At 41.6% G+C, this 24,425-nt stretch overlaps 1 protein-coding gene across 1 annotated transcript; it reads left to right on the forward strand.

Annotated features, from left to right (window-relative positions):
• Positions 1-18,802: 18,802 nt before the first annotated feature.
• LOC114321165 (aspartic proteinase nepenthesin-1-like) lies at positions 18,803-19,504 on the forward strand. The gene has a single exon (XM_028268306.2). It carries the CDS (start codon positions 18,803-18,805, stop codon positions 19,502-19,504), a length of 702 nt encoding a protein of 233 aa, XP_028124107.2.
• Positions 19,505-24,425: the final 4,921 nt, after the last annotated feature.

The following is a 24,425-nucleotide window of genomic DNA, read 5'->3' on the forward strand; positions in this document are numbered from 1 at the left end:
CCAGAGAGTTCGCTAAGGAGGCCGAAGAGGTCGACGAGGACCTAAACTCGACATTTGAGGTAGCCGGACTTAATTAGCCTGCCTCACCGTCCACTTTGGGTCGGGCAGAGTTTTCTTCTGGAGATATTTTTGCAAGTTTGGTAGATCTACTCGGCGATTTTTTTGAAAGTATGGCTGGGGAAAACCTCACGCAGATGGCTCGAAAGAAAAATGCCGAGCGAATGGCCGCCAGGAAAAAGGTCGAGGCCGTCCGTTCTGAACCTGTCTTGATTAAGTCTTTTAAATCCATTATTTATGAGCCGGTTCAGATTGTTGCGGTTGAAACAACAAAAGAGGTTGAACAACCGGTCAATGAAGAACGGTTGATTCCGGAAGAGCGGGGCAAGAAGCGTAGCGCTGAGGGAGAGGTCGGTTCAAAAAATAGTCCTACTGACAAAAGGCCTCGCTTAGAAAATTCGGACGTGGTTGTTCCTTTCATTGTTCAGCCGAAGATCAGAGACACGCCGATTTCCTCTGACGCATCCATCATTACCGACCCAGCGGTAGCGTTGAGCTTGGCGGCTTTAGTCTCCCTACTGGCTAATATGGCATCGTTTCATGCCGTGCCGAATTTGGTGGCCGTAGTCCTATCTGCGCAGTCGGCCCTTTTGGTAGGTGACCTTAACTTGTTTTGATTTTGCTTGCCTATGGTATCTGACGATCCCAACTCGTTTTGCAGACGGTCGACAGGATCACCGACTTGGGCCACCGCTTACATAATGCCCTTGAGAAGATTGACCGCTTGCAGTTAGAAGTGGACGGTCAAAAGAGCAGGGCCGAGTTTGAGGTTATGAGCCGCAATGGAGACTGCGCGAGCCAAAGCTGAATTAGAAAGGGCTCGGTCTGCCGATCGGCTCCGTTCTGATGCCGAAGATAGGGCGAACACGAGCGAGGAATCGCTTAGGCTAGCCAAGGAGGCACTTAACAAGGTGGAGACTGAGTTAGCAGAGTTGAAGGCGGCCAAGGAAAAAGCCGAATCTGAGGCTTCTACCACATTTGAAGCAGGAAAAGGCGCCGCCTTTGAGGGATATGTAGATGAAGTCCCGAAGTTTGAGAATTGGGGATTCAAACATGGGTGGCTCAAGGTTGATGCCGCTGGGGTTACTTGGCCTTGCTAATTCCATATGAGCAGGTGGACGTTGAGCCACTTGAGTCTGACCCCGAGGATTGATCTGGGAGGCATTCGAATTTTATGAAATTCTTTCACTTTTGATGTATGTTTTTGTTTTAAGGACTTTTGTTGGTTCCGAGTAGTTTTCATGTATAAATTGGTTATTACCTGCGCTCAATTTATTAATGAAAATTACCTTGTCATTTCACTACTATTTGTGCGCAGTTTGTGATGTTGTGTTGGTGAAGAATTTTTGCCTTTCACTACTTTAGATAAAATGATTATTCTGTTGAGCTTTCTAAGATTGAATATCTTGGCAATATTGCCTTATCATTCATATGCCGAATAGTTTGATGAATCCGCCCTTGCCCCGGGCGGTTCATGATCACTCGGGCGCCGGAAGAGACGAACTTAAGAGTTCTGAAGAATCGATCCATGGGTCAGCTGGGGCGCATAAGCCGATTATTTTGATGAATCTGCCTTTAAGCCGATTAGATTAATAAATCTGCCCCTGCCGTAGTTGGCTCATGGATTCATATGCCGAATATTTTGATGAATCTGCCCTTAAGCCTATTAGATTAATAAATCTGCCCCTGCCGTAGTTGGCTCATGGATTCATATGCCGAATAGTTTGATGAATCCGCCCTTGCCCCAGGCGGTTCATGATTATTCGGGCACCGGAAGAGACGAACTTAAGAGTTCTGAAGAATCGATTCATGGGCCGGCTGGGGCGCATAAGCTGAATATATTGATGAATCTGCCCCTGCCGTAGTTGGCTCATAGACATGATTGAGGTTTTCACAATTAATGTGATTGCCTCGAGGGTGCTGCCTCCGTAAAGGATAAAGGAACAAAGGTACAACTTTTATGAGCTTAGTGAACAACTGACTCCAGCTCTTGGAGGAAGATTCATCGTGTGAATGTCGAACAGACTCTTCTTTAACAGCAGAGGGGAAGTGAGGACGCTAGCTGAGCTAGGTGGAGATATGAATCGAGGTGGTGAACCTTCACGCATAGGAAGTAGGAGTTCTAGGGATCGAGAGAGGCGTCAGTCTCCTCGACGTCGAAACAGGTCGCCCAGGCGGGACAAGCAGTCGCAGGGCAGATCTCCACAACCCCGAGTCGAAAGGAGAACTGACGCGAATCCATGCCCATTAAACTTTGCAGTATTTGTGGGGAATAAACCCATGACAGAGGCAGACTCGATCGTTCGAGACCCAAACGTAGTGGTCGAGTTTGCTCGACAAATTTTTCCTCCTGAGGTTTAGCAGTCAATGGTAGGTCGATAGGACTACGAAGTATTTTGTGAAGGCATTCACGGGGCGGTGAAGGGGCTTTACACTGCCTATGATATTGGCATGCGGCTGCGTGCTACCCGTTGAGAAATGGAGAGGAGGGAGGAACGTATTCAAAGTTTGGAAGCTCGCGCAGAGGCGGCTGAGCGTGAGTTAAGGAAGGCCAGGGCGGCTCAGGCACAACCCGCCGGGCAGGGAAACCCAATCGTGGAAGAAAGGGTTACCCAGCGGCTCATTAGTACTACGCTCGCCGATCGTGAGACGGCGAGTATGTTCGCAATGGAGTCTGCGAAGGGGAGGGCCTATGAAAAAGGTTTTCATGAAGGCTGAAAAGTTGGAATCGAAAAGACCAAGGAGAAGCTTGCCGAAGAGGTTTGCCGATGCGAAAATCATGGATTTAGGCACGGTTGGATCAAGGCATCTCAGGCTACGGAAGTTCTTCGAGCGTCGGGCATTGATTCGGCATTGCCACTCTACCAGAGTAAACATTTTCCGTTTTCTGCTTTTGAAGTCGAGAAGAGTGAAGATGAGGGTGACGCCGTATAAGCATACTCATTGTAAGGTTGAAACGCAGATCACGTTCAAAACTATGTAATTTATTGTTTGATTGAATAAAAATGTTCTATTTATAAATATTTCGTTGCAGTTCATATTCAGCATATATGTGTTTCGTTTTATTGCATATATGTTTGAATGAATGTATAAGCGTTGATTGGCCCGAGTATCTGTTGAATGTCCAGTGATACGCCGGTTTATAGGCAAGGTCGGCCCATACGTGATATCCATTTAGTCTTGAATGAGGCCATTGTAATTGGACCATTTGTAACTAGGCCATTTATTTGTGATCGTCGTCTAGATAACTAGATCATTGTAGCTTGAGGAAGCCGAAAACCAGTGAGTGGAGTGGCTGCGGTAAATTCGTTCCTACTCGGGGCCTGAATGTTTGGCCGATTGGATTGATAATTCTGTCCTTGCCCAGCCAGTGCATGTGCTTCAAAAAGCCGTTTGGATAACTAGGCAGTGGTGAATGTCGACCGACGTTCATCTCATGGAGTTTAGCGTTAATGAAATCACCTCGGGATTGGGGCCTCGAGATCGCTATCAGTATTGAAAATAAAAAGAGTGGGCACCTCGCGCAAATAAACACGCTTGATTCCTCATCACTTGTTATGTGAGGTGAGATAAGTGGGGGTGTGTGTTAGAGAAACTCAAACTTCGGCCGAGCTTGGTGTTGCAATGGACCGCAGCAGAGAACCCACCCGTATGGGAGGTAGGGCGTCCAAAAGATGGCATGAGTCTTCAAGTCGTCGAAGCAGATCGCCCCGCAAGGAGAGACAACGACCGTTGAGTTTATCCTTCCTTGTCCTAGATCTTTGCCTTGACATTGTCAATGGTATCAGGGGAAGTTTGGCAATGTGCAAGTCATGGGCTTGGGCACAGTTGGCTCAAGGCATTGCAAGCCGTGGAGGACTTCCGGGCGACGGGCGTTGATTTGGCGCTGCCGCTTTACCAACGCGTCTTTTCCCCTTTTTCGCTTTTGAGGTTGAAAATGGATATTGTAATGTTCAACTGCGGGTTGCATTTATGTAACTACTGTTTTAATCAAATAAAATGTTTCATTTCGAACATTTGCGCCTTATTCTGGGCGTTTTTATATATCCAATTAGGCACCTCATTTCGCATATTGGCATATTTTGTTTCGTTCATGCGGACTTGTAGTTTGTGTAATAATTTTTGTATGTAATAAGGGGTCCATAAGATGTGCCCAATTCGCTAAGTTGACGAATGACATTGCGTTCAATTATAGTCTGATTCGGCTCAGCTTAGGTACTTGGCCGACCGACGTAATGAATCAGCCTACGCGTGCGAGCTTTAGGAGCCGAATGGGGATATGATTTGCAGAAAGGGCTCCAAATTCGGAGACTTAATCGGCTCCAACGTGTTGTGCACTGAATGGGGCTCCGAATGCGGAGACTTAATCGGGCCTAAGGTGTTATGCACCGAAGGGGGCTTCGAATCCGGAGGCTTATTTGAGCCAATCGTGATATCTACGAAGGGCGCTCCGAATTTGGAGACTTAATCGGCCCCAACGTGTTCTGCACCGAAGGGGACTCTGAATCCGGAGACTTATTTGAGCCAATCGTGATATCCACGAAGGGCGCTCCGAATCCGAAGACTTAATCGGCCCCAACGTGTTCTGCACCGAAGGGGGCTTCGAATCCGGAGACTTAATCTGTCATGACCCGAACCCGCCCCTATGGGTTAAGGACATAACCGGCCAGTAATCCTGAGATTACCTACAGCCTCAAACCAAAACAGATATAACTCATCAGAGTAAAGGGGCCAAACGGAAGCAATAATTAAAAACTTTGTCCATAGATCCGTGCTTATATGCACTTTAAAACAAACCATACGCATATACGTTAATAACCCACAACAAAATACAGTATCATAAAATCCTTTACAGACAGGATCATCCAAGCTGAGTCAACCCATAACAAAACTATATGCAGATAGACACAAAGTCCTTGCCAACAATACGAAGTATAAATACATAACAAATGGCAAGGATGGGTCTCGTGCGTGAGACATAAGGCTAACTCTCCAAAACTCATGTTGTTCCTGGCATACTTCATTGGGGCTGGGTTTGGACTTCTCTTGGCTCACCTACAAACACATGAATGAGCGTGAGCGATAGCCTAGTGAATAATATCAAATCAAATACAGAAGTTACATGACAATGTGGAACAATATGTTCCAAACGGCCTTGGGCCCAATTCATACTCCTATTTAACAGATATATAACTATACGAAATTCAAATCAAGTGGCTGTAGTTCCAAACATTCTGGCCGTTGGCCCATTCAGGCTTTTATTCATGTCAAAACGGCCTTTGGCCCATTCATTTATGTCGAAACGGCCTTCGGCCCATTCATTCGTGTCAAAACGACCTTAGGTCCATTCATATACGTCAAAACGACCTTCGGTCCATTCATTTCTGTCAAAACGACCTTCGATCCATTCGTTTACGTCAAAACGACCTTCAGTCCATTCGTTTATGTTAAAACGGCCTTCGGCCCACTCATTCATGTCAAAACGACCTTAGGTCCATTTATTTCTATCAAAACGACCTTAGGTCCATTTATTCATATCGAAACGACCTTCGGTCCATTCACTCGTTTATGTTAGACTTTTGTCCACAATCCCAATTAGCAATTCGTAAAGCTTATAAGGGAATAAATAGTTAGACATTGTTAAGCTTTCAAATATCGATATTACTCACAGTGATCAGCTTGTGGATTCGCCCTGGAGCTTGACCCTACACATTTCATGAACACAAAAGGGTCATTAACTGTTCAACTCGTTCCTTAATTCACATATTCCTCTTTGGGCTTTATTCTTATCTCATTAACTCATTTACAATGCTTAACATATGCTTAAGAGTGCTTACAAGTGAAAGAGAACGGAAAATGAAACACAAAACGCATGAACAAAATTTTAGAAAACAGGGTCCTCGCTCAAGCGTGAAATATCCCGCTCGAGCGGACCCAAGAGACCTGCAAAAGTACTGGTTACCTCAAAATTACGCTTGAGCGTGAGTTAGGTCGCTCGAGCGGAAGGCCTGTCTACAAAAGCTCCCCGCTCGAGCGTGAAATATCCCGCTCGAGTGAACATCCAACTCTGCAAAAAGTGCTGGGAGCACGAAATTTACGCTCGAGCGGTGGTTTCCCTGCTCGAGCGAACACTAAAATTCTGGAAATTCCAGATTGTATTCTTGAGCTCCAAACGACCTCCAAAGGTTCCAAACTCAAAATCTTGGTTCCCAAACATGCAAACATATTACATACCATGAGTATACAAGTATTACGAGGCCAATTACTCAAAATCATGGTCACATTTCTTCAAAACAAATCAACATTCTTGTAACCTCATGGTTCAAGCTTTCAAATCTCATATAAGTTCATTAATCAAACATGCATGCAATCTTTCAACTCCAATTCCATTTCAAAAGATGTAAATAGTGCCTATTCTCATAAAGCTCAACAAAACCAAGCTTGCATGCATGATCAAACTTCAAATCTTGCTTAATTGACATGATACATGCTAGATTATGCAACTTATGGCAATTTAAAGGCAATTCTATGCATGCATGACCATATCTTATCAAAACCAATTTAAATCATGCCCTTGATCACAATTAAACCTTGAGCGTACATGATTACAAGTTCAATTCATGAATTCAAGAGTCAATGGCTTACCTAGAAGCCCAATTCCTTCAATCTATGGTCCAATTTAGAGTTGGACTTCAAATTTCCAAGCCTACAAGGTCAAACACAGATTTTTCTCCCTTCTCTCTCTCTAACAGCCGACCCTCTCCTCTCCTTAGAGTGTATATTAGCCAAGTGAAGCAAAATGAAGTAATTGATTGAGTAGTGCTCATATTAAAAGCCCCTCTCTTGTAATATTATTATAATATCAAAGAATAGAGCACTAATTCACTAATTTAATCAATTTAATCCGACCCGAATCAATTTTCAATTAAATTTCACTGTAGGCTCTAAAAATTATGCCAATCACAATGGCATAATCAATTTTGGGTTCTGTAGCCGATAAGGCCTTCAATTTAATTTCCAAAGCAAATAGTCAAACAGATATTCCTACGGTGAACAGATAGAAATTCAAAATCACATATATTTTCACATGATAGCACGTAAAATCATGCTAAACACATAATCATACTCAAATTAAGGACCAATTAGCATACTACGGAATAGGGATATCACATAATCGGCCCTAAGGTGTCATGCACCGAAGGGGCGCTCCGAATCCGGAGGCTTATTTGAGCCAATCGTGATATCCACGAAAGGGCGCTCCGAATTCGGAGGCTTATTTGAGCCAATCGTGATATCCACGAAGGGCGCTCGGAATCCGGAGACTTATTGACACCAATGGGAAGTGAATTACGCGATGGAAAAAGATGAGACTTTTCATTGCAGAAGTCAGCTAAATACAAGTATCAGAGCCCACAAGTCGGTTCAGTGATAGAACTTTCATAAAATTATTCATACTGACTGCCGGCAGCCACGGATCTCTTCAACGCCACGGGCTGTCGGGAAGCGCATAAGCTGATGATAGGTGCTCGGCACGGCCTGCATGATATGCAACCAGGTTCGTCCCATGATGACATTATACGGCAAAGGAAGCTTTACGACCAAGAATTGAACGTTGACTGTTCTGGAGCCTGATTGAACGGGTAATGTGATCTTCCCCAATGGGTACTCTGGATTCGTGTTGAAGCTAAATAACGGATAAGGCGCCGGAGACAGATCTGACTTGTTAAAGCCGAGTTTGATGAGGGTCTCATAATACATAACCTCCGACGTACTCCCTGGATCTACGAGAATGAGTTCGATGGTAAACTGGTTTACGCGTAATCTGATGATCAACGGATCAATGTGGGAGATTGTCATACCAACAAGATCAGAATCGTTGAAGGCAATACTCGGAGCTTTTTTGGGCCGTTTGGTTGGAGTATGTTGCTCTCGGGGGATTGGATGCGATTGATTTGTGTGCACGGTTAGAGGTGCTGGCAGGCTGTATATCATATGGATCACGCCAAGTGGAGGTGAATCTTGTCTTAAGGCTAGTGCCTTGGTTGGGTTGCCTTTTCTTACGTATTGTTAAAGCCGGCCATCTTGCACCAGTTCCTCCAGGTGATCCTTTAATGCGTAGCAACTTTCAGTTTCATGGCCATGATCTTTGTGATACTCGCAGCGCTTATCCCGCCTTCGTGTGTCAGGAGGGCCTAGCATTTTCGACGAGCATTTGAAGAACGGGAGATGTTGGATTTTGGACATTACCGCATTGATCGGCTCTGTCAGTTCTGTATATTTTTTGTCGGTACGTCTCGTGCGCCTGCTGTCGACTTGCAGCAGTTCATCTGTTCGGTGAGAGCACTGATCGTTCGATCGGCGAGAATCCCGCCTTTTATCTCGTTTACCCCACTGCCGTGGTTCTGGGCTTTGAGGCGGTATGGAACTTATTGGCTGAGCAATTTTTGGGGGTGCCGTTTTACTAGATACGCGTCCGGCTTTAACCCGCAAGGCATCGTCCTCTACCTTGCAGTATTCTTCAACTTTCTTCATCAATCCCCAGACCATTTTGGGAGGTCTTCTGGTCAAGGAACTGCGGAGGGCACTGTCTGGTTGCAATCCCATTTTGAAGGTGATGATGGCCATGGAGCCGTTGCAAGCGTCATCAACAAGATTAAATCATTCCCAATAGCGCGCCGAATACGCTCTCAGTGTTTCTTCAGGTTGAATTTGCATCGCCCAGAGAGAGTCTGCTTGTTTCGGCTGGACCTCGTTGGTGATGAATCTGGCCCTGAAGGACTTCTGTAATTGATGGAAGCTTTTGACTGAAGCCGGCTCCAGTTTGTAATACCACCTGACTGCCAGAGGTCCCAAGCTGCTGGGGAATATTCGGCACATGAGGGCCTCGTTGTCTGCATGCAATGTCATGGCTTGCTTGTAGTGACGGATGTGATCGGTGGGGTCTGATTTTCCATCGTAGAGGGTAAATGACGGAGCTTTGAACTTCTTAGGCAGAATTGCCCTTGCAATCCGTCGGACAAAGGGATCGTGCTGATCTTCTTCATCCGAACTGTTTCTCCTGCGGTTATTCCTTGTTCGTAGACTTTTTTCAGAGGAGCTGGAGGTTTCGGCTCGTCTCTTCTTGCCGGGCTCCGTGGATAATAAGTTAGAGTCACTATCGGTGTCCCTTGGTCGAGCTCGAGGTCGTAGTTCACCTGCCCTTGGAGGTCGTTCGGGATCTTGGCGCGCAGCTTCTCTAGATTTCACTACTTCCAGGGCCAAATCTTGACGGAGACGCTCATTTTCAGCGATCATATTCTCCAGCCTCTGTTCATTCTGCTTTGCTTGTTCCATAATTGCTTGCATTGTCTCTTGCGCTGAAGTCGTTTGTGAGTCGAAGTTCAAAGCGCGTCTTGCAGCAATGGTTTCCTTTCCGAGCATATTTGCTGGAGTAAGGTCATCCCTCTGTGTAATCTCGTCAATGGCTATCGGAGGATCTTTGGTTACGCCTTCCATGGATGTATTCGAGTATTCCCACAGACGACGCCAATTGTGGGGATATGGCTTTGGAAATACCCTTCGGATCCTGGAAGACGCTTGGGTTCCTCAGATAGTCACCTGAAAGGAAATAAACACTCCGATGTGGGTGCCGGAATTAGCACTCTGACGAACAAGTCAGTCTCAAGCTCTAGGTTACTTGTATTCTAAGTTAAATAAGGAGAGATCCTTACCCTTCTCTGTAGTTCCTGTATTTATACTCGTTTACTGGGCCTCGGGGCCAGGGCCTACTCGTTACTTATTGTCCTCTCTCATATTCGGCTCCATGGATTTACGCTTATCTGACCTATCTATTGTATTCGGCCTCTTGAGCGCGCCGGGTAACGCCGAATAGTGTGTTCTGCAGAGTACGTTCTTCCCGACATTGCCAAATATTTGGCTCCCACAAGTATATAGAAAGTAAAATTGTACCAAAATTAAAACTCAATTTTTAAATTCACTTCAACATAGTTCATTATATGAGTGAAATGGTGTGTTTTTTAATCTCATATAACTAATCCAATTGTCAAGGATTTCTTGGTAGCTATCAAAGCAAGAGCTAGCTTAGAATTGTCAGATGTCACAAAATCTCTTGCTTTAAATCCGAACTAACCTAGAATTTATTTTAAGATTATGCTTGGAAACCCACCAAATGCATTAAATTCTGTTTGATGTTTTAGGGGGAAAAAAAAAAAGAGAAACCAACCCCTCTAGTGTATCTTTATATTTTGATTCAAGGCTTACTTTGTTTTTGAGGATCATAAATTTTGAGCATCTGCAGAAGAGTCTTCAAGGGTGGTGCAATTAATAAACATGTATTCAACATTCTTCTAATTGGTAACAAAATTTTCTTTATTATATCCAAGATATGCAATCAAGATTAGAACAAAAGAATTAAACCCTTACAAAAATAAATAAATAATATATACATGACATTAACTACATCAAATTTGACACTACACTCTAATCCAACCTCAAAATTTACTTTTTATACTATCAAGTTCAATTATTGAAACTACAAGCTATGGCCAAGACATTGGCATTGCTTTCTCTCTACCTCATGTCAAGCCTATTGCTAATGGGTGGTGCAATCAACAAAGCAAATGGCTTGACACTCAGGCTTCGCACAAAGACTTCCCATTTTCACCTATACATTTACACAACCTCACTTACACAGAGATAATCAAAGGCTTTTACACTCCATTGCTGATTCAAAAATAATTCGTCCACAAGTTCATGTTCAATCATATTTCTCGTACATTGTGAAAATTGAGATTCACACTTTCATAGAAAAACCGTCATACACCTCATACTTCTTGAATATGGACATTGGCAGCGATATCATATGGATCCACTGCGAGGGCTGCAGAGGTCCAAACGGTCGCTGCTTCATTCAAAGAAATCCCCTATTCGCTAACACCCGCTCTCAATCCTATCTTTTTGTCCCATGCAACAAATCCAAGTATTGCTTACCAAACCAGTGCATTGGAAGCGCGTGTTCCTACAATATAAGTTACATGGATGATACCTCCTCAATTGGCATTTTAGCCAGGGAAACTTTCATTTTCAATTCCAGCACGAGATAATCTGAGACAGTCCAACGCTTTGTCTTTAGTTGTGGAATTAATAGCAAAGCGGCATATGGTGACAACTCAAATCAAATAGCGGGAGTAATGAGCCCTGGATGGGGGCGACATTCATTTATCAACGAAACCGACTCTTAAAGTAACGGTAAATTCTCATACTGCCTTCCAATAGTCAACAAGTTTACTCGCCAGTGGCCTACAACGTATCTAAGCTCGGTGCAAATATAATCAGGCGGTCAAATTTACATGTCATAACATTGCAATGCTACCAACATTGAAAATGTTACATTTTGAAACTTGATGGTATTAGCATAAACAAAAAAAAGGCTTAACATCATGGAGAGTGTGTTTACATTAAGAAGGGATAGTAGCAGAGGGTGTATCATAGACACTGGTACTCCATTTTCGCGCATTGTTAGCCCTGCCTATGCTATCTTGAGAAAGGGATTGGAAAATTACTTTTAAAGTTTGAAGAATTTGAAGAAGTATGGTGGAATGAGAGGGTTAGACCTTTGCTATGAGAGAAAGAAAAGGAAAGGGTTGAAGAACCTTCCTACCATCACATTCCATTTGAGAAATAGTGATCTTGTGGTTGGTCCTCAAGGGTCTTTTTGTTGGGACTGTGAGACACCAGAAATCAATCACACATAATAACACAAGAATATTTACGTGATTCAGCAATTGCCTACGTCCACGGAGAGCTATCCACTATAGAATTTTCTCGGAGGGAGTTTACACACTCACACCTTACTTACACACTATAGCACTCTCACTTCTTACAATCTTCTCTCAGATTACACATACACTGCAATCTCTTATCTTGTCTATATCCAACCCCTCCTCCTCACCTCAATTTATACACAATTGAGAGAGGAGCTTATTGGGTGCCACCAACCCCTTCCACCAGCTAGTCGGGTTGGTGGAGTGGAAGAGTGGGGTTCTCCATTTGGGAATGGGCAGTGGACTGAACACTAACAATTCTCCCCATCCATGCCCATATGGAGAACTGACTTCTCACTTGAAGTCCATCCTGGCAATGTCTCTGTAGATTTCGAGTTTGTTTCTCGAGACCACCTTTGTAAGTATGTCAGCTAGATTCTTATTTGTATGGATCTTGATCAGTTCCAATAACTGCTTTTCCATCACTTCGCGTATCCAACGATACCGAATATCAATGTGCTTTGTGCGAGAATGGTACATCGAATTCTTGCTCAGGTCGATGGCACTTTGGCTATCACAATGTACCATGAACTTTTCTTGCTTTAATCCCAACTCTTAGAGAAACCTTTGCAACCACAACATCTCTTTCCCCGCTTCCGCTATGGCAATATATTTTGCCTCGGTTGTGGATAAAGCAAGACACTTCTGCAACTTGGACTGCCAAGACACAGCTTTCCCTACGAAAGTGAACAAAAATCCTGATGTAGATTTTCTACCATCAAGATCTCCTGCTATATCAAAATTTGTATAGCCTTCCAAGACTGGTTTAGCATCTCTAAAGCACAAAAACATTTTTGTCGTACCCTTGAGGTACCTCAGAATCCACTTGATTGCTTCCCAATGCTCTTTTCCTAGATTGGAAAGAAATCTGCTTACTACTCCAACAGCATGAGCAATATCTGGTCGGGTAGACACCATTGCATACATCAAACTCCCTATAGCGGATGAGTAGGGAATAGCCTCCATCTCTTCTCTTTCTTTAGTAGAGGAGGGATAAGAACTCTTGCTCAGCTTGAAATGATTAGCCAGCAGAGTACTGACTAGCTTAGCATCTTTCATGTTGAACTTCGCAATCACCCATTCAACGTACTTCTCCTGTGATAGCCACAACTTCTTGGCTTTCCTGTCACACACAATTTGCATGCCCAACATTTGCTGTGCAGGGCCTAGGTCCTTCATGTCAAAGGACTGTGATAACTCTTTCTTCAGTGATCTAATTGCTGTGGTATCCTGTCCAACAATCAGCATATCATCAACATAGAGCAGGAGTATGATGAAGTTTCCATCGGGAAATTTCCTGATATAGACACACTGGTCTGCAGCAGTTCTCTTGTACTCATGACCCACCATGAATGAGTCAAACTTCTCGTACCACTATCTAGGCGCTTGTTTGAGGCGATAAAGACTTTTCTTCAATCTGCAGACTAAGTTTTCTTTCCCTTTTACTTTAAAACCTTCTGGCTGCTCCATGTAAATTTCTTCCTTCAGATCACCATGGAAAAATGCCGTCTTCACATCCATCTGTTCAAGTTTCAAATTTAAACTGACCGCTAGTCCCAAAACTACTCGAATGGATGTCATTTTCACAACTGGCGAGAAGATTTCATCAAAATCAATACCTTTCTTCTGCCCGAAACCTTTGACAACCAATCGAGCTTTATACTTGACTAGCTTTCCACTGCCATTTTCTTCAACTTGAACACCCATTTGTTCTATAATGGTGTTTGACCCTGGGGAAGTTTTACGAAATCATAAGTCTAATTCTTCTGCAAAGACTGCATCTCTTCTTGCATAGCTTGATGCCAGCTACTCTTCTCCTTATGATTCTGAGCTTCTTGAAAACTTTCTGTCTCCCCCTAATTAGTAAGCAAAATATAATCAGAAGCAGGGTATTTTGACGACAGCTTAGACTCTCTTGTTGATCTTCGCAACTGTGATCAACAGTCTCTGGTGGAGGGGGTTGTGGCTCCCCCTGCTCCACACCCTCTTCTTCTGGATCTTCTTCTTCTGGCAATCTATCCTACAACTCTACATCATTAGCTGCATGCTGCGGTAGCTCTTCTTCATCAGTGGCATGCTGTGATGGTGTAGGATTGGGAACAATTTCTAAAACATCATTAACTTTGGGTTTGGCTGGTTGCCCAATGTCTTCTAAGGTCTAGCCTTCTTGAAATACCACATCTCGGCTTTGAATAACCTTTTTGTTTTTCGGATCCCATAATCTGTATCCAAATTCTTCATTTCCATAGCCAATAAAGATGCATGGAGTAGCTTTATCATCCAGCTTCTGCCTGTGCTCCTTGGATACATGTGCAAATGCTTTGCACCCAAACACTCTCAAGTGAGAGTAAGAAATCTCCCTTCCAGACCATACTTTCTCTGGAATGTCAAAATTCAGTGGAACTAATGGCGATCTGTTGATCAAATAGCATGCAACACGAATTGCTTCGCCCCAAAATGGCTTTGGTAGCTTTGCCATTTTGAGCATACATCTAACCTTCTCCACAATGGTCTGGTTCATTCTTTCGGCTACACCATTGTGTTGTGGGGTACCAAGAATAGTCTTCTCATGTCAGATGCTGCGAGTAGGACAGTAGGTTTCAAACTCCTTTGACGTGTACTCGCCTCCATTGTCTGTTTGGAGACACTTCAGCTTCTTTCCAGTCTCCCTTTCCACCGTAGCATGAAATGTTTGAAAATGCTGGAACACCTCAGCTTTGGTTCTTAGGACATAAACCCATACCTTCCGTGATACGTCATCAATAAATGTCAGGAAGTATTTTCTGCCACCTAAAGATTCCACTTCTACAGGACCGCATACATTAGAGTATACTCTGCTCAATAACTCTGATTGTCTTCTGGATGATGAGTGGAAAATGACTCTATGTTGCTTCCCAAACAAGCAGTTGTCACAAGGGTTCAATTTTGCATCTTGGGCAAAGGGAATAAGTGACTTCTTTGCCAGAATTTGAAACCCTTTCTCACTTATGTGACCCAGCCTTTTGTGCTACAAATTTGGTGATGCCTCATCTTCTGCTGCGTTGAGGCTATCTGAATGCACCTCCACATGAGTCTTGTACAACATGCCACTTGCCTGTCCTCTGGTTACCACCAGAGATCCCTTTTTCAACTTCCACATGCCTTTGCCGAAGTAGTTCTCATAGCCTTGTCAATCTAAGGCTATCCTTGAGATAAGATTCAGGCGTAAATCGGGAACATACCTGACATCTTTCAACACCATTGTGCACCCAACTTTGGTTTGGATGCGAACATCACCGATTCCCAGAATCTTTGAAAAACTGGAGTTGCCTATCTTCACTATACCAAAATCTCCAGCTTGGTACGTACTGAAGAACTCCTTCCGGGATGTGGCGTGGTAGGAAGCTGTTGTATCTATCACTCACTCGGTGTCATTATCTGACATATGGAGGCATTCTTCTTCTTCAACAGAGAATAATGCAATATCTTTTGAGACAATAACTGCAGTGTTCCCATATTTAGTCTTTGGCTGTCTATTGTCTTGTTTTTGTTCTCCCTTCAAGGCATAGCAATATTTCTTTATGTGACCTTCTTGGCCACAATGGTAACACTTAAACTTCGGCCGGCTCGTACCTTCTTTGTATTTCCTTCTTTCTTGAAATCTTCCTCTACTACGTCCTTTGTTGTGTCCTCTGCTTTTGCTTCTTCCTCTGTCTCTGCCTCTACCTTTATTTTCTGTGACGAGGGCATGGGATTGATCTCCACCTAAGTCTTTTCACCTTGTCTCTTCATTGTACATGGCGTCTGTGACCATGCTCATGGTCAGCTTCCCTTCTGGTACAATGTTGCTGAGAGAAACCACCAATGTCTCCCAGCTATCTGGTAAAGAACTGAGCAATAGAACGGCTTGCATTTCATCGTCTAAGCGCATCTTGACGATTGCAAGCTGATTCACCAGACTTTTGAATTCACTAGTGTGCTCGGCGATAGACACACCATTCTTCAATTTCAAATTGACAAGCCTTTTCATCACCAAGGCTTTGTTCCGAGCGGTCTTTGACCGGTACATGTCGTCTAACATTGTCCATAGGGCATAGGCATATGTCTCCTCGGCGACATGATGGTACACACCGTGGTCTATCCATTGTCTGATATGACCGATAGTCTTGCAGTTCATCTTTATCCAGTCATCATCCTTTACTACTTCTGGTTTAACCCTTTTTATAAAAATAGGGTCAAACAAGTCTTTATAATACAGGGTGTCTTCCATCCGTGACTTCCAAATTGCATAATTGGAAAGAGTCAACTTGAACATAGATCCCGAAATCGACGTTGATTCCTCCATCAACACTTGTCTATACAGAAAATAATCTCTGTCTAAAAAATAGGCTTCGCTGTTGAGTCCAGACTAGTCAAATTAGCTGGAAAAACACTTCGGATTGTCCAAAAAAAAATGCAAATTTTAAAATTTGATTTGGAAAATCGACTGCACAGATGTGTCCGGAATATTCCAAATAGTTTAACAGCACTATTGGATAGTTAGAAATGGACTCAGAATGACTCAGATCGAGCCAAAACAGTTTGGACGGTTCTGATCTGCAGAACCTAATGCGACTGAGAAGCACCGAATGATTTCTCCAGTTCGGCGTGGTCAACGGCTCAGCAGCTTGGTCAACAGCTGGTCAACGAGGCGCGGCTCGGCTCAATGGCTCGGCTTGGCGGCTCAGTCAACGGTCAACTCAGGCTGACGTGCCTGACGCGTGGTGATGACGTGTGCTGAGGTGGCGTGACGTGGCTGCCACATGGCTCGTCTTCTTCTTTCAGATGCGCGTGAGGCGCGTGAAGAGAGTGGGAGGACGCGCCGTTTGTTCAATCGGTGCGTGGAGGCGCGTGGTGCAACTGGGATTCACGCGCCTTCTTTGGGTGGCGCGTGTGGGAGCGTGGCAAGGTTTCTGGAGCTGTTTTTTGTAGTTATGGACTCCTCTTGACGAGACCTTGCTCCTGGTATGCTCAAAAGCTGATTTCAAGCAACTTGATTTCTCTAGTTTCAAAAAAATGCACTCCATTTTTTCGAAACACAACTGATTTGGCTTTGATACCACTTGTTGGGACTGTGAGACACCAAAAATCAATCACACACAATAACACAAGAATATTTACGTGGTTCGGCAATTGCCTACGTCTACGAAGAGCTATCCACTATAGAATTTTCCCGGAGGGAGTTTACACACTCACACCTCACTTACACACTATAACACTCTCACTTCTCACAATCTTCTCTCAGATTACACACACACTGCAATCTCTTATCTTGTCTATATCCAACCCCTCCTCCTCACCTCAATTTATACACAATTGAGGGAGGAGCTTATTGGTTGCCACCAACCCCTTTCACTAGCTAGTGGGGTTGGTGGAGTGGAAGAGTGGGGTTCTCCATTTGGGAATGGGCAATAGACTAAACACTAACACTTTTTTGGTGATGGATAAGAGTGGTTTGGTTAAGGGTGAATTATTTTGTTTGGTGATGATTTCGTATGATGGTGGGACTGCAATTAGAGCATACCAACAAACGAATCGATGGTTTGTTTATGATACTAGAGGGGGCATGTTGTTTTTTGGCCCATAGAACTGCTCTAGAGATGCTTGAGATACTTTGTGTCCCTTCTGTATAAAAATCTATCAGATAGTCTCAAAATATTATGCAAAATCGTTAATCTTTTTTTTATTAATGAATAATACTAGGGATCATAAAAAAAAAATATCATGAAATGATTGATGAATATTTTTCTTCATTTGATTAGTGTATAGTGTTTTATCAAATATGTAATCCAAGGGTGGAGAATCTCCATGAAACTTTTCATGATGTCTAACATTACTCAAATGTCATAAATTAAAGGTTCATTTTTGTTTTTCATGGGTATTTTAATGTGTAATGTGAATTTACTCAAGATTTCTTTAAAATTGTACGTAAAATTCCACAAAATATTTTGATGTGTTCATTAAGATTTAAGATTAGTAAAAAAAAAATGCACTAATCTCTCAATAAATTGGAAGTTGATCCACAAGAATCTAAGAGTAAATTGGGTCTTGATCCTCTTCAAGAAATATTAAACCTGAATCATATTCTTTAACTAGTTGTTAACATGTGGCCAAACATGATCATACTAAGGGAAAAAATCATCAAATAGCCCGTCTATCCTCTCTTTTCACTACAAAAAACCTGCATAGTTCACCAATTTAGTCATACAACCCAATGTTTAAAAGTGCCATGGCCAAAACCTTGTCATTAATTGATTTCTTTCTACACTGTCAAGTCTGCTCCTAGTGATTGGTGTGGCTGAAAACCCCAATGGATTGATCCTTCTCGTTATCCATGCTAACTTCTCAGAGTCACCTCTCTTGAAGGGTAACCTACTCAACGAAGAGAGGATTCAAACGCGCATCGACAATCCAATGCCTGAGCTCATTAGTTGTATATCCTATCATCAACAAAATCACAAAACTACAATAACCCACAATTTGTACATTCTGAAATTGTATGTCCATTGATTGAGGCTCAAACTTTCATGTACATAGTTAGGTTTGGGATTGGCATATTCAACAAGAAGTCATCGTACAAAGAGTACTACTTGGATATGGACACAGGTAGCAGTCTCACATGGACACAATGTGAGGGTTGTACCAAATATTTTTTGCAGACACTATCCTTTTCCCAAGAATACTTCTAAATCCTTTTGACCCATTCTTTCAAGTACATGAAGTTATACTAACTACATCGTGGCTTATACAAACAACACCTACTTGTTGAGTATTCTTGCCAAAGAAAATTTCTATTCAAATCCAACAATAGCAAGATAGACAAGGTTGAGAATGTAACTTTTGGTTGCGAATTGAAAAACATCATTGAATATGGTTATGTCAAGAATAACAAAATAGCAGGGATAATGGGTATGGGATGGGGTCGTCCTGACAACTTTGTGGACCAAATTGGTCCTCAAAGTAACGGAAAATTCTCATTCTTATACTGCCTTCCAGTAGTTAACCTCCAAACTGTGTATCGTAAGACTATGAGTTATCTAAGGTTTGGTGCAGATATACCAACGCAACCAAATTCAAGCATTACCAATTTGCAACGTGTTAAGGACAAGGCGCTTTACTACTTGGAGTTGCAAGGGATTAGCCTCAATGGTCGAAGACTCAATATAAGTGCAACGGTATTTGCATTGAGAGGCAACATTGGTAGTGGGGTTTGCATCATATACTCTAGCTTGGGATATTCAAGAGTTGCCAAGCATGCTTATGATGTTTTATTAGGAGAGTTAGAAAAACACTACTTAAAATTTAAGAATTTGAAGAGGTACAATTCAAATCCATTGAATTTGACTATGTGCTATGAAAGAGACAAGGAAGAAGAGTTCAAAAACCTTCCTATTATCACTTTTCATTTCAAAGGAACTCAGGCTAATATGGTTGTTATACCCGAAGGCTCATTTGAAGTGGTAGATAGATATAACTCGAATAGGAAAAGAGTACTTTGGTTTGGAAATGTTATCAGAGCACACCAACAAACAAATCAAAGAAGCATTTATGATACTAAAAGAAAACAATTACTTTTCTACCTAGAGAATTGCTTAAAAAATGCTTAAGTGGGTAGTCTGTGCTCTTCTTTATCTAGTACTATAACATATTTTCCATAGTCTCTGCGCGCTATCTCTCTCTCTCTCTTACACACGCACACACACACACACACACACACACACACACACACACACACACACTCATACATAGGTTTATTGGGTTTAGAATGAACTACGAACCATGTATAAGTGTAACATACCCGACGGTACATGTGCGCGTTAAACAGTTCGGAACTTTAATCTAGTCTTACGAGTGCAATGTAAAACATAGATGAGAGTCCAGATTTGGCAACTTTTATAGAAAATCCATTTTATGACAAAATCTTTGCCAAAATAGACTACATCACCAGATCTTAAAGTTGCTCCTAATATTTTGGGAAAATTAGAAAACTCGTGACTCGTGCCAAGGCCACTGTTCGTCGTAACCAAGGATGCTTCGCTCGGAACCTTAGGTATGAGAGGGGAAGGCCATTAATTGAGCACTTCCGCTCACCCGAACAAAAGATCAGCCTCTACTAAACCATGATATGAATTTTATTAACTTTATATGTCCATGTTCCGATTATTTAATAAATCCTAAAATTTACTATATGAAGCAAACAAGTGTAGATTACACTATTCATTTTGGAACTATCTGACTTCATGTATTTTGAAAGAGTTTTGACAATGTACAACTCAAAGAAATTGAGTTTACAAACATGAAAATCAATATCATTCCAAATTAAGCGACACAACCTCCATCTACTAGCATTCATACAGTTATATCAAGTAAGCAAGTAGCCATATGATAGGATGCTTAAACATAGTAATAAAAACACGCAAACGCGGGATGCTAAAGCATAAAATCTTACATATTTACTGATATCTCACGAATAGTTATAAAACAAAGTTAGCGAAATATGTATGATCTTATATAAAAAAATTCTAATGTAATTCACTCATGAGATGTAACTAAATTTGACTTCTAATATATGACATGTGAATCGTTCCAAGAACATGAGATAGCGCACATAATCACACATAGGAATTGAATAAATACACAAATGCAAACTTAGCCAAATCAAGATGCATAAAACATGGACGCAAAGCATGGATAGGAGTTAAAACAAAATATGATGCATATTCACAAATGACAGCAAGTAAAAGAATGTGATAGAGAGAAACAGGCGAGGAATTATTATAACACTTTAAATAAATAATTATAAATTCAACTGATAGAGGGAGGAGGAAAATAATATAACAAAATAAAAAATAAAAAAAACTCACAAAACACTCAAATGAAAACAAAATAGAAACTTCATGCGTCTTGGAGACCACTCAAAATTGATATGCTCAATTCTGGAAGACTACTTCGTTTCTTCCAAAAGAAGTTAGTCGGTCGACTAACTAGGCATGTCGGCCAACTAGGTCTAGCAAAACTAGTCTTGTTGCAACACCGAGAAAAGAACAAACAAAGAATATATAGGTGGCTCAATTAACCACTTCCGATTAAATTACAACAAGACTAATATGAAACTAAAGCAGGAAAATGAATACAAGATAGCAAGAAAATGAAAGAACTGAAAACTAACCACTTCTAGTTAGATTACAACAAAACAATATGAAATGAAAGCAAAAAAACAAATATAAGATAGAAAATAAAAGAAAATGAAAGAATTGAAAATTCACCTTTCAAAAAAAGATTGAACTTCTTGATTTTCAAACTTCCTCTTGATCACCCTCAAGGTTATGAATTATGATCTCAATCCTCAATTCAAGAGCTTGGAATTTGAGCTAAGAGGAGGGTTGTGGACAAGTGTGTTTCTTTAATCCTTTCAATTTGGGAAGAATTACTCTCTTTGATCAAAGCTTTAGGACTTGATTCTTGAGTGGTTTTTGCAAGGGAAGATGAGATATATAGAGGCTAGGTAACTTCACTATTTTGGCAAGACAACTCGTTTGTTTTCAAAGCTTTCTTTTCTTTCTCAAACTTTAATTCAAGCTCAACATTCTCTCTACACTTCTTCTCTCAAATTTATCTCCCCAAATTCAAGATTTGAACTCTCCTTATATAGGCAATGCAAGTGGACCAATGGTGGAAGACAAAGTGGAGACCTAATGGAGCATTTAGAGAAGACAATGAAACTAATGGAGCACAGATGGAGTTAATGGAAGACAAATATAGAGCATTACCCTCAATGGATCATGCACTAGGCAGTGAAGGCTGATAATAGATACATTTAATGCATAAATGGGTCAAAAAATGGGGTTGTGAAGTCCCCCACCCAAAACAAAAATCTGGGCAAATATGCCACTAGGTGGTTGACCGGGTCAGTTGTTTTGCTTTGGTTCAGTCCAACTTCGCTCCAGTTGTCCGACGGGGCTTAAACACTTGACCAAAACAGGCTTAGGATTGGAAACAAAGCTCAAATTCCATCTTTTTACTGAGAATTTTGTGCAAAACACATTCTTATTTTCATCATCGGGTGATTAAAAGAAAGTGCCCAAGTTTTAGGGCCGGTCAAAATAAGGTGTCTACAGTTGCCCCTCTCTGACAGAGCTCGAAGTCATTTGATGACGAGAGTGAATGTCAAAGCCCGAAGTCGACCCTTTTGACAAGGTCGTAAGACTTGGGCAAACAAAAAAGATGCAAATACAATTGGTTGAACCCAAGGGTTGCCTACGTATCTCTTTACAAGGAATCAAACCAGTGTAGTTCAGGGGCAAGATGCAAATGATATGTTTGAAATGCAATTTAAAATTAGACCTACACGCTTCGCGTAGCCTGTTGTTTCATGATTATGCAATGTAACGATGATAAAACATGAAGATGGCAACATGAGAGGTAAGCCTCGTGCAAATGATATGAAACATAATAAGGGGTGCAGCGCATACAAATGTACCACAACAGAAACAATAGAGGGCATGCATCGCATACTAGTGTGCCACAACATTGCATACAAATGTGTCACAGCACAAATGCTTGAAGAAGGTGAACTCAAAATCCAAGCGTGTCTCACGCAAGAGGGGGAATAGTGAATTTGAGATGCAAATGTGTCTCACGCAAGAGAAGAAATGGTGAACTCGAAATCCCAACGCATCTCACATGAGAGGAAAAATAGCAAACCTAAAATCCAAACCCATTTCACACGAGAGAAGAAATGTGGACTCAAAATCCAAACACATCTCACGCAAGAGGAGGAATAGTGAACTCGAAATCCAAATGCGTTTCACATGAGAGGAGAAATAATGAACTTGAAATCCAAATGTGTTTCATGCGAAAGAAAGAAAGGTGGTATAACCAACAAGCATACCTAATCATATTTCATACGGAGAGGGGGAAGGTTTTAATCGAGTAAACTTCAAATCCTAACGCGTTTCACACAAAAGGAGGAAAGGTGATGTAACCAATAGGTGTACCTAACTGTATTTCATACAAAGAGGGTGAATGTTTTAACCAAGTAAACTTCAAATCCTAATGCGTCTCACACGAAAGGAGGATAGGTCGTGTAACCAACATGTGTACCTAACTGTATTTCATACGAAAAGGGGGAAGGTTTTAACTGTATTTGATTGAAGCACAAATTTATTTATTTATTTTTTTTCTTCTTTCTTGAAATTATGTTGTATTTTTTCTTTTTCACTCTCTCTTTTTTAGTATATATATGCTTATACATACAAAATATATACATATATATACATATATGGATACATACACATACATATATATACAGACAGACACACAGATACACAAAAATATACGGACACATATACATATATACATACAAATACACATACATATATACATATGCATACGGTATACATATACATACACAATATATATATATATATATATATATCTCATGTTCTTGTCTCTCTCTCCTTCTTCTGTCTCCTTCGAATGTCGTGTCTGGTGTGCAATTTCAACAATCGCGGTGCCTAATCGACAACAGTTGGACTGGCTCTGATTTTCAATGATTACCTTGGAAATTTCTCTCGTTTGGCTTTTTCTTCTCGTTTGTTTTCTCCCTTCTCTTCTTAAGGACAACTGTGAGGGAAAGGCAAAGCAAAACCAAAAACTGCAAAATTACTCTACAACTCTATCTTTTGACATTACATCTCCTTTATCATGGCCTCATCCCTCTGTACTTTTTCCCTCTTTCCAAACTTTAATGACTCTCTAGTAGAGATTTCTGACACCAACTCCTCTAAGCCTCGATTTATTACCCCTACCCCTATTTTCAGTTTTCCTGCGCTGTTAGTCGAGCAATTGATAGTAGCACAGCCTAATATCAAGACCAACTTTTACACTTTGAAATCTTGCTTAGAGACAGTGACTGCGGTCTCCAATTTTTCCCGCCAGCTGCAGGGTAGGACAAGTAAAGTTCATCAGTTAAACACACAACTCTCCATGCTTCAGCGTATGTAATAGGGCAAGTGACCTCTAAGGCTCAATTCGAAGCTCCTTGGTACTTTTCATTTGACGGTCAGCAATGAGTAATCTCTTTTGGAAGCTCTGCCAATGTTGAGGCACAGTTTTCATAGGCTTCTCAAGAGTAATGACGATACAAGGTGACTAATAATGGAAGCGGGTGGTAAAACTAAAGCGTCAACCTGTAACCTTTGCCACCAGAAACACAAGTCACTGGAAATCAAGAACAATGCTTGCATTCTCATTTTTTTTTCTTGTATTTTTGCTTGGGAGTGGGCACTTAAAGTTTCAACTCTCTTCTGTACAACTTTGATTGGAGTTTGATCCCTAACATTTAATAAAAAAGAGTTTTGTTTTTCAAATCCGAATGGCATGAATGGCACTTGAGCATGAAAACCATTTTGTTTTGAATTTTGAAATTAAGAATGGTTGCGTTTCAATGAGTTCTGAACTGAATATTGAGCCTATAACTGACCAAAACACAAAATACTTAATGAAAGGAAAACAAAGAAAAAATCA

This window comes from Camellia sinensis, chromosome 14 (genome assembly GCF_055761805.1).
Source record: "Camellia sinensis isolate YWXY chromosome 14, ASM5576180v1, whole genome shotgun sequence".
In the NCBI taxonomy this organism is placed as follows: domain Eukaryota; kingdom Viridiplantae; phylum Streptophyta; class Magnoliopsida; order Ericales; family Theaceae; genus Camellia; species Camellia sinensis.